The sequence below is a fragment of the Phaethon lepturus genome, unplaced genomic scaffold (genome assembly GCF_000687285.1).
Source record: "Phaethon lepturus isolate BGI_N335 unplaced genomic scaffold, ASM68728v1 scaffold10833, whole genome shotgun sequence".
NCBI classification, from domain to species: Eukaryota; Metazoa; Chordata; class Aves; order Phaethontiformes; family Phaethontidae; genus Phaethon; species Phaethon lepturus.
In genome coordinates, this window is record NW_010526979.1 from 66,954 (window position 1) to 78,945 (window position 11,992).

Below are 11,992 nucleotides of genomic sequence, written 5' to 3' on the forward strand. Positions count from 1 at the left end.
ATTCTTCATTTCACATCTTGCCTACCTGGAAAAATACTATTCTAATAACTGAAATAAAAGCAATGCTTTGGCAGCAATCCTAAAACCTCCTTTAGGCAGCTTTACGCTGCTTCTCTGAAGGCAGAATGTATGACATATACCTTACCATACTCGTAGCTTTGATGTACACATTATCTTTCAAATGACAATTTCCATCATGAGGAATTACGATCCCTGCTAATTTACTATCAAGGGCCAGATGGGAAGTTTGATCTGTCATCACAAGAAGCAGTCGCTTTGCTTCTTTACGCCATCCAATATGGCTCTAAAAAGAAAACAAAATTAAGCATAAGAAAGTAGTAACTACCTATTTTCTGAAATAATAAATAACAAAATGAAAAATGAATGTGAAAGTCTACTTTCAGATATTACACTGCTTAGCAGCACTGAGTTGAAACCAGGCTATTTAAAGCATTTTGTGTGAAAATGTATATCATGTCTTACGTCAGAAAACTAATACTGTGAGTCTGAGATCCACTTACCACTTACTTTGCTTTTTGAAGAAAGACCTTTCTAAAATATATACAAGTTATGCATTATATAGTGGGCTTGGGTAACAGCTGCCACATTGTGTGCGTCTATTACATACAAATGCAAATGCACAGTATTTGTAAAATTCTCCGGGATACAAAAAGCATTACAACAAATAAATATGCATTTATTTGTATTGGTACTTGGTGTTCTCTTCTATTTTTACTTTATTTACTTTATATTCTCATCATTCTATAATTTCATTTTCCTACACAGTTTTCCAGAAAGGACATTGGCATATGATCAGCCAATCAATAAACTGAAGTTCGAATGTCTTCACGCACCTGAAAACTAAGAAATTCTTTATTATGCAGCAAAATAGTATATCTATCCATCATCTTAAGGGATTAATAGCAAAGTGGCATTTGCAAGGGTGAATTTAATGCGTTTTAGGAATTCAGTGATGTGAAGGAGGTAGCAGGGCAAGCTTATAACTAAACTGTGTTAGGCGCCAATTTGTATTTCTGTAACATTTATTTCCCTGCAAGGAATAAACGGCTGTTTTGAATCAAACTTTAGATGCACACATGAATCACCTCTCATTCTTTGTCATTATCCCCCCTCCCAATTATTCCATCATCTTCTTCACTAATTCAATTTTTCTTCCTTTTTCCTCCTTCCTTGCTCCTCCTCCTTACAACCCTGTCTCATCTCTACCATTTCCCTTATCACTGCCAGGTATTTTTCATCGCATGTGAAACCTGTATCTGAAATAACAGTCATTCATGTATTCAGCCAGGCTTCATGACTTATTCTCTACCTTTCCTTTCTTTGCTTTGCAAAGAGGGATTTAGCTCCCTTCTCAGGCTCATTCCCTGCTAGCTCTGAATGGGGATTAAGTATCTCGTAACAGCAGGGATAAGCACAGAGGGGTGTGGTGCCTTTTCCAGTTTACATGTTAGGTATCAGCCCCCCTCAGACTATCCTAGACAGCATTCCCCTAAAGAAGGGGTATTTTAAGCAGGTTATATCTTAATCTCAAACTCTCCTCCAGCACTGTAGAAACTTCTTGCTCCTAAAACTCCATCATTTCACTTTTGTCACCTCAAGACTCCTACCTACATACATCACAGCAACCAAAATTTTAAAGAAGCTTCATGTCCTAACCTGCTAGTGCTTGCAACAGGGATATATTGGTTAAAGCAAGATGAAGCAAGTTATAAAGTTCTATTGTAGGCAAAATGAATGCACATTAATATAAATTATAGTTCATGATGGTAGTTATGAATTGCACATTGTTCTCATCCATTTTGGTTCACAATTCAGTTAGCAGGAAAGCCTCCTCATGCTCATGAATGTTTCCATTCTATTGTTTTTGGAAGCATATATTATTCTAGAGCTCACATGTCATAAGTGTGGAATGTGTCCAATGAGAAACACTGATTTTAAGGACTTTTTCCAAAGCTTCAGGATAAGTTTTTATAACAGCTGTGATCAGAATGTCTGTGAAGAGTGGCTTTTATTTACCTGTTTTACAGCTCATCAAAATGTGAAAATAAAATTGGGGCCAATGTATTAATTTTTAACACAGTTTGGGTTCCTTTTTGGCCCTGATTCATTCTAGTGTTCCAAAAGAGAATGTGAAGATGGACAAGATAAAAGAAACATCTTGACGTCATCCCAAGAGATGAGAAACAGATGAAGCCTGTGATTTGGACAGGAGTTGAATTACTTTCTTTAAGAGCACCAGAAAGACCATTTGATAGAGCATTAGCAAACCCATGAATCACCCAACTTTCAAAATCTCTATTGCAATACTATGTATAGGAGAAAAACAATATGCAAAAGAGCCCTTTAGAGCAAACAAATTCTTTTTATTTAATATGATTATAGCTTGGGAACTACTGATGCAGATCTTTTCCACCCTCTTCTGCATGAGAGAGAGGGTGATGAAATTTTATCAGTAGACAAAAGTTGATTTTTAATTGATTTGTATTGTTTCTAAATTCTTTAAAAGATGCGATAACACTGAGGTGCATTTGTTTTCCTTATCTACATGAGCAGATATGTAACTGACCCTTTAGTTTTCAAATACATTCTTAAGTAGAAGAAATATCAAATGGTATGTCTTCACTTAGGAACACAAGGAAGGCTTCAGTAATTTTTTAAATGAATTTTGTAGTTGGCTGAAATGAATACATGTGCCTGTTAAGGCAAGAAGCAGTTGCTTTCATTGCCCATCCTATATTGGTTAGGCTGGTAAAGAATATCATTAATCAATACTGAAAAATATTTCCTTATGCTCTCCTTTAGCAGGAAAGGAAATGTATACCTAAAAGGGAAGTAATGGAAAAGGAAGAAGGAATCTTGCTATTATCAGTCCTTGAACTGACATTTTGAATTCAGGAACACTGAGCACTGTTGTACTAATATATATATTGATGTCTGAACTACCATTTAGTCTTTTGTTAATAAATTCCCTACCTGGCACACAGCTGCTTGGAGCATCGCATCAAAACCTCCTTCAGGTGTATCAATATTCCCAGAAATCTTTTGTTTATTCACTGCGTTTCTGAATTCTGCTATATCTTCAGTCAGGGATAGCACATGAATATAACCATGAGGAGGCATACAATCTAAATTATAATCACTGTACAAAAACAAAACAAAACAGGAGTCTAACACATGCCATATTTTTCATTCGAAGGACATGTAAATATTGCCTATCAACCCATAAAATCCTGTTACTAATGAAGATGTATATATGCAAAATGAAAGAAATACTTAAAGAAAAATAACTTCAAATAAGATTAAGTTCAGTGGGGATTAGTTTGAATTTACTATGAACAACAGATTTTATTGGTATGTTATGGAAATGCATATAATATAATTTAGTTCATACAGTAACAGTACCTAGGTAGTGTTTCTGTACAGAATGAGAAGAAACGTGATATTAGTGATGGTATGATCTCAGAGAGTGTATCACCCCTTTTGGAACATCTACAGAGTGGTACAGCTTTGCTTTTCATTATCCTGAGAAAGGGCTATTACACCACAGCATTAAGATCCTTTAATAGCTTAGGCTATTAACAAGCTACTGGATCAAAACTAAAATAAAATTTAAGTTCCCATATTCACTATTAGGAAGTAAATGTACATAAAACTAATGTTGAGATTAATGACATTAAACGTCCTCATTAAATGGATGGGAAACTCCATTTACTGTATCATCTTTGTGGTAAATGATACTTTTTGAAACAATATATAAGGGGAGAAAGGATGAAGTCTGACATAAGTAAGCTAACGCCATGGCACATGTATAGGTTGCTGCTCTGTGACCCATTTAGGGCAGTGGAATTCATAGCACAAACTGAGGTACTCATCTGATTCAGAGATGCTGAGCAGGATTCATCTCACCTTCTGTTGCATACAGTGTAGGCATCTGGACTGTAACCTGCCCACCCCTGACTCAATTTATAGTCAACGAAGAGAAACTGCCACTGTAAGGATTAATACCTCTGCAGATGTCTACTTTTAGACAAAATGAATCATGTCCTGGCAGTGCTAACTGATCTCCACTGACTATATAGACAGTCTAGAGGATTACTTCAAACATAGACATTTATACCTATCTAATGAATTCCACTACTAGTGCCCAATTCAAAAATCACTGAAATAAAAAAAAAAGATGTTTATGGATTTCACAGAACTTTGGATTATTTCTTCCCAGGAAAGATAATAATGAGCAAGAAGGTGTGAATAGTTAATATTCACTTTTCCAAGTATTACAGTTTATACAGACTTGAATTGATTATGAATAATCTTGTTCTCCAGAAGGTTTTGGAAGTGATCCCTCGCTTTATGTAAGTGTTGAATGCAAGATATAAAAGGCATGGCATGAAAAAGAAATGCAAGCCAGAACACCTTTCTTATTTAAAGTGGGAGTTCGTTCATACCAAAACTGTGGAATTAGATCAGAGGATCGCTTTTGTTCATTAAATGAGCGGAAAGAAACTGCATTGCATCAACAAAAGTAGAGTTTTATGAAAAGAGTTAATGAATACATGACCCTACCCCAGAAGAGAAGTCCTAAGTCAAAAAGTACAAAACTCTGTGATGAATCCAGGCAACATATATCCAAAATAACTACGAACATAACAGTTGACTATAAAATTAAATGCAAAACATATTCAAATATGCCAAAGCAGCATGTTTTTTGGCTTGTTTTGCTGAAGAAAATAGTGCATATTTTTTCTGATACAGAAATAGTTTTTCACTCACCAGATATTTCAGAAGTAAGCATTGTATAATAATTTCCAGCATTTTCTTAGGAACTTTGATGGAGAACCAAGGTATAATGAAACAAAGACAAATTCTGAAGAGCTTTAAAAATAAATATGCATAATACACATTTGTGTAATTAAGTAATTTCTCATTGTTACAGTAAATATACAAAGATTACATACCTGCATTGGTTATGGATTCTACCTGGATGAATGCTAATATAGGGTGACACAGTTTTATCCACATAGGATCCAAATCCAAGTCGAAAATCAAGAGAAATATTTGCCATCTTTTTAGATAAAGCAAATCCAACGGAATTTAGTTTTTCTATATTGTTGTGCATAGAGGCTGAGACATCAACTAAATAATAAAGATCCACAGGGTATTTCTCTAGAGGACGAACTTTTAACATAAAGTTTGCTTCACTTCCTGATTCAAAGGAAACAAATAAGTTTATTTACTATTTTTGAATGGACACTCTTAAAAATACATTCATTTTCACAGCATCTGCAGCACAAAGTTGTTTGTGTCAGCAAATATATAAGCAAACAAAAAAATCTCCCAAGAGTAAATGAAAATTTGAAGCATTGTTCAAAAACAAGCCATAAAGGGGCTCTTCATAAAACATCTTGCTTTTTCTTTCTCACAGGAGCACTGTGCAATTTATTGTTAAAGTCTGACTTCTCCCCATTCTCTTTTCAATTCCTCGTTATGCAATCCTTTTGGCATTATACCAAAAAGCTTGTGAGTTATGACTCACAAAGGAGACAGATCTGCATACGAATTGTGGTCAGTCACTTCAAGGTTGACACTTCTAAGTATGTAAGTGTATCCTGCAAATATTTTGTCATGTGAGTCTAAAACTACACATGTACCACAAAGGCAGCACAGCCTGAAAAATTCACGTAAATTGTGCCTCAAGTTTACACCAATCTACTTCCAAAGATTCAATGAGAAACTTGGTAGGATCAAAATATTTAAAAAAAAAAAAAAGAGGTTTTAACATTTTAAGAAATCCGTCTTTTGCTGTATACAAAACAGAAGTCTTCTTTTATTTCAGGATGGCAAATGGCTGTCTCTTCTGCAGAACCACATCGTGCTCTCATATGTAATAAAAACATTAATGCTTTGGAAGCCACTAAATAGTCCCCACATTTTTCCTTGCCTAATATTCTGTAATGCCAGCAAAAAAAGAGTGAAGTGAGTATGGGCTGGTATACACCAGTATACTGGAGTATGGGCTACGCAGGTACAGTAATGCGTAACTTCAAATTATTCACCCAAAGTGTGAGCTCACAGAAGAAATGAGGGAGTAGGATGTTTGCATGATGAGTGCAGAATCTAATTCAGTATTATGCAATGAAGACACAGGAAAGGACAGGAGGAAGGGAGACATTATAGAAGAATTATGCAGCTTTTCAAGAAAAGCTGTCTAAACACATTCAGAAACAGATTCACTAAGAAAAGCACCTGAAAAGTGACTTCACTATTCATGACATTTACTAGTGCATATGACATTGTTAGATAGCATACTTGAAGTACGTGTAATAAAGATCTGACACAGAGAGGTTAAATACGCAAAATACTTTCTTCCAATGGTGTTTGAATATAATCCACCTGAAAATATCAGGATTTGTCTGTATCTGGTCTTGCACAAAGAAAACAGAATTTCAGTGTGCTGTAACCTATGTGTTTCCTCTTTGCCAATGTAAATCAAATTACTTTTTGCAAATGACCCTTGCAGGTCTCCAGTTTGCATATACTGAGATGGTGAGTGAAGCTTTTATGTTTTCCCACACCAAGCCTGATAGTTGGGTATATGTAAAGAGTGACAAAATAAAAAATCTTTGTCTGCATAATTATACTGTATCAAATTTCTGTTTTGAGGTACAACTATAGCTGTATATCTGTGTATTTCCAAGGGGAATAAAATATGGGCAGGATGTCTATATATCAAAAGCTATTCTGGAGTCCTTGGAATTTCAGTCTTCTGCCTCCCTGATGCAAGAGGTTTAGCAACACATATGGAACCTCAAAGTTAGTTTCTCTGTTTACTGGCAAAACGGTTCATTAAACCAAATTTTATAAAGCTAAGTGTTTTATATAAATCCAGCATGCCTTTGGAAATAAATGTGATTACAAACACTTCTAGAGCTAGCTCAGTTCCTGAGACCATTTCTCAGTACAAGGCAGACTATCAGTAATTTCTCTGAAGGAGAGTGGGGAAAGGAGAGGAAGTGCTATGTCACTTTCTTATTTTTATTATTGTAAAGATGGAAAACCAGAATTTCTTTGTGCCTTACACTTGTGAAGATCCTTCCTTTTTCCCTGGTAATTGACAGAAAGTTACCTTTTATACAGTGAAGATGAGCAAGATACTACAGTAACTCCAATTTTTCCTATTAATTTAATGTATTTCTACCAAAGATTGATCCCTCTTAAATGACATATTTATTTCTCCAACTATCATTTGCAAAAGAAATAAATAAATGAAATTTTATTACATGAAACATACCCTGCATCCTTTATATCACCTTCCACTTCTGCTGTTGGCTACAGCTATTTTAGAGACAGAGAACATACACTGATTTAACTCAAGTTCAGCTGGGGGTAAATAGAGATATACTAGAAAATCTCAGATCCATAAAGGGATTTGTAGATTCTATTAGGATCATGTGTCACACATTTTACAAATGAAATGTTAGGCAGTGAATACCTAAGTCTCCTTTAGGAATCCAGTCCTTCCTTATATATTGGCCTTGGTGTCTTCACAGTTGTCTAGTCAACGCACTTAAAAGTAACCAGAAAATCAAGGAGCTTATCAAATTATGAATTTAGGAATTCTAACTCAATTTACTTTCATTAAGGAATAACAATTTATATGCATCTAAGGGAAAACTATTCAAGCATTGGAACAGGCTGCCCAGGGAAGTGGTTGAGTCACCATCCCCTGAGGTATTTAAAATAGACATGTAGATGTGGTAGGTGTAGGGGTATGGTTTAGTAGTGTACTTGGCAGTGCTAGGTGAACGGTTGGACTTGATCTTAAAGGCCTTTTCCAATCTAAATGATTCTATGATTATATGATTCTATTTGTGTAAGTGCTAAAGAAAAATAATCAAGAAATCACAACAGAAAACAGAAAAGACTACCTAAAATTCCTTTTCCACTTATTGCTTGCATTATTCTGACCTTCAGCTGTGTTTGACAGAAACACTTCTTGCTGGAGACCATACTTGAATATGGGAGCAACACCATCATAGTTGTACAATATAATGTTATAGCATCATTCTTCAAAATAATTCTTTCCAGCCACTTCTTCGCAAAATATTTGTACTTAATATTACTGTATTTAGTTTAAATTGACTATAATATCAATGTGTTAGAGACAACCCAACCTGGACGCAGTTGGACTGAAACTTTTCCTGGTGTCACTTGTGTATTTGTTTCATGGTCACTGGGTATTGTGACATGAACTGTGGGATTTTCTACAAAATCTGATTGGCAGCCTCTTTTCATTAAGTTGAAAACAGTGTCACAGCGTCCCTTCTGTGTTGCATCGGCCATGAAATCCTGTTTTATAAGAGACAAAAAGTACAAAACAATCTGAGCTGAAAAAAACAACTGTAATATCTTCAAAGGAAAGAGAAAACCAAAATAATAGTCTTTGAAACAATAAGATATGCTATTATAATTGCATAAATTGTAGAACGAGTTCATGGAAGCCATATGTTTTTAATAAGGGCAATGACAAAATATTTAAATTAGAAGTTAAACCTAATTGCCACAATGACTTTTTTCTACAAAGGACAAAACTTTTGTATGAGAAAGAGGATCTTGCACAATCAGAACAAGCTGACTTTGGAGAAAAAGGAAACTACATACTGTCACTATGTCACTAAAAAAAGTTCTGTGCTATGCTATGAGTTAGTTATAGCAAGAAAATGTCATTCACACAACATCAAAACAGGTTAGTTTTCAAACGAATCCACTGGTAATGTTATTCGGGCTAATATTTAAAAGTAGCAGCAGAAGTCAGCTTTACACTTATCTAACCTGAATTTGTTTATTACAGATGTTCAAGTTTTACCCCATACCCTACACCAAATCCCAAAATCAGCTGGACTATATCATTTCAATCCCCAGAAAGAGGAAGCTATGTACAACAGGACTGGACAGTTTAAGATGCCACCAACATAAAAAAGCCCCTGTAATAACAGAAAAGTGATTAGTAGTAGGATGATCTCAGAAGCAGCACATCCTTTGTTGCAGCAAAAGGGCAAAGTTGCCAAAATTGTGCCAACATGATCCAATGCAAAATTCCTTCCTGACCACAAATCTGATGATTAACATGATCGTGATCATGCAAAGAAAAAAAAAGACAAGATTCTTTGTATTCTTTCAAAGCATTGGTCCATCTCAGCCACTGCTGGTGACCAAACAATGGACAATCTCTGATATTTCAGAGGCAGACGGGGAAAATAAACAATCAAAAAGTGCATACGGCCAACTGTGTATTAGAGAATAGTCATCCACACCCTGAAAAGACCAGAGAAAGCCCCTGAAGAATGAGACTCGACAGGCACGTATCTTGTTTTCCAAATTCCAACTAATTTTTTTAGTCTACTTCTGATATATTTTTTCCATAACCTTCTTTAATGTAGACAACAGAGATTACTTTTTTAGGTTACTGCTGTTTATATACCCTTTTTGATGTATATATATTTCAAAAAAGGTAGATTTTTAAATGTATAAAGAATTTACCTACTCTCATTGTTATCACTAATGACTGATAGATATGTAGCATTTTCTGAAGTTCACTGTGTGCGGGCATGAAGTCAAAGCATCTCAAGTGTTGCTCAGGGCTGATTTTCTCATTAAAAACATCGTTTAGATGAAGCAGGCATGCTAAGGTGAAAGCTGCTCTGATAACTTTACTCTGGAAAATCTGTATCTGCATTAATATGGGTTTTGCCATTCCACAACCATGGATGGTGCATAGGTGAACCGGCTATCAAAGCATGGTCTAAGTGGGTTAGACAAACCCCTAGCTTCCATGAAAAACTTTCAGGATTGACGTGAGGAGTGAAGCAAGAGAAGCAGAGCAGAAGTGAAACCTGGTCAAATCTAAGCGCCTAGTTAGAAGGAGACCTACTGCAGCTCTGTAGCACTGGAAAGCTAACAAGTGCTGTTCCATGATAAATACAGATGTAGCACGATAAAACTGGGCCCTTTGCAAGACAGGACATCAGGCCACAATACTGGACCACTCCACATTGTAATCCATTATGCCATTGACACATGCCCTAATGCATTGGAAAAAAATCCCCCCCGTGCCTCTTGCCTTACTTTTCCTTATGCTTGTTTCAGACTAAGTTAATCATTCCAAGACACAGTACCTTGGGTAAAGTTACACCAGTGCCTTACATTCCTTATCTCTTCCAGGCACACCCTAAGAATTTACCTACCTCCTCTGCTAACAAAAGCTACTACAGATAACTTGCATGTGACCTTCAAGAGCATATGAGTTTGTAATTTCCATTGATATTCTTAAAAACCTTTCTCCTCTGAAGTGCTTAAAAAGGTACAGCCTTACTTGAAATCATGTAACCAACTGTTTTTTTCTGTCAAACAAAACCAGAAATTCCCATATTCTTGCAGTATGCAAAGCAATAACAGTTTCAGAATAATTCTTGCTACCTGAGATTTATCTTCTGTGATAAGTCTCAGAACTGACAGTTTCAAGTGTCAAAATAAGAAAAGTATCATTTTTTCCATTTGTGGCAGGGTCATAAGATGTGGCAGGGTTATAAGATATGGCAAAGTCAAAGTTAACTCCACTGTTAGTAAAACCTTTTGCTAAATGCAATAGGCATACGTGTATAGACTTGTTCTGATATATAATGAGGACTTAATATAAATTACTGATAAGTAATTTTGCTTTTGAAGCCAAAAACTGTTGAACTCTCAAAGCTACTACAAGTCTGCCAAAGCTGTCTACAAAGCAGATGGAATGCATTAAAAAGTTCTCACTTTATTTAAAATTACTGTAATTTTCCAAATAAAAGATTGTATTTTCTCCTTTGGAAACAAAAAATATTTCACATGATTTCTCAGGTTCTGTCTCCAGGGGTCATTTAAAGATTTTATTGCTATTTCTCACTATAATTTTCACAGTTTAAAAGTCTTCTATCTTTATAAAGATCAGAAGCAGCTAAAATATAAAGTCAAACATAAATAAGCAAAATGCCATACCTCTTGAGCACACCATCCACATTCTGGACCCAAAGCAAGACACTTTGTGCATGTTGCTGCATTTGAAGTGGCACATCTGTTTTCCTCTGCAATGAAATATGAAACCAAACATTCATGATTTATGATGATACATGGGAATTGTAAAATACCTAATTTTAAACCAAGATTTCAAAAATTACTTCACCAGATTAAGAGTGATGACAACGTATCCAAACAGAAGTAAAACAGAGCAAAGGCAGCCGGGTGAAGGAATACCTGCAGCATTTTTTTTGTATCTACAGTCTAGAACTACACGTAAGATTGAAAAAACTCCATTCTCAAGGCCAAATTTTTAAGATCCTGATTTAGCATAATTTTGAAGTGAAAGTTCATCTTTGGCATGTGCCTTGCTGATTTACTGCCTAACAGAAAAAATTTACCAGGTAGCTTATCTCTTCATAGACACTTTCCTTTTAAGTCATTTACACTTGACTGAGTTACTCATTATTCACTATGCATAGAACCCAAAATATTTTCTCACCTTCTATAAATATTCCCCCTCTGCATTTTTTGGAATGAGTAGTTTCCCAGAAGAGGCTTTTTTTTTTTTTTTTCAGGAGCAAATTCAAATTTATCCAGCATTATGTGTGTCACCGACTGCAGACACATCACTCTATACTAACATCTGCAAAAATTGTGCCTACTAACAGGTCTATCAGCAAAGTCCTTTATCTTCTTTTCTCATCTTTGTTTTATAGGTCATTGATTAAGTTTGCTTCTTTGCTATGAAACGTTGGCAGCTGGAATTGAGAAGAAGAGAGAGCTTTTTCAAGGGACTTGGTCAGCTCAACTTGAATGTCAGTGTTAGTGTATCCTTTCAGTATGTTCAGCACAAGGCTCTTGCAGGCCAGTGTGACTCTACACAAGACAGAATTCACCTGCCAAGAGCTATGAGGAAGGCACA

At 35.5% G+C, this 11,992-nt stretch overlaps 1 protein-coding gene across 1 annotated transcript in view; it reads right to left on the reverse strand.

Moving 5' to 3' along the window:
• ITGB8 (integrin, beta 8) overlaps window positions 1-11,128 on the reverse strand; it is a 28,410-nt gene extending 17,282 nt beyond the window's left edge. The window contains exons 1-5 of the mRNA XM_010283244.1: window positions 11,050-11,128; window positions 8,193-8,367; window positions 4,977-5,223; window positions 2,995-3,160; window positions 146-304 (exon numbers count right to left, since the gene is read on the reverse strand). Coding sequence (XP_010281546.1) covers window positions 146-304; window positions 2,995-3,160; window positions 4,977-5,223; window positions 8,193-8,361 — 741 coding nt within the window. The 5' untranslated portion in view covers window positions 8,362-8,367; window positions 11,050-11,128. The remainder of the gene's footprint in view (window positions 1-145; window positions 305-2,994; window positions 3,161-4,976; window positions 5,224-8,192; window positions 8,368-11,049) is intronic.
• Between the last annotated feature and the right edge of the window lie 864 nt (window positions 11,129-11,992).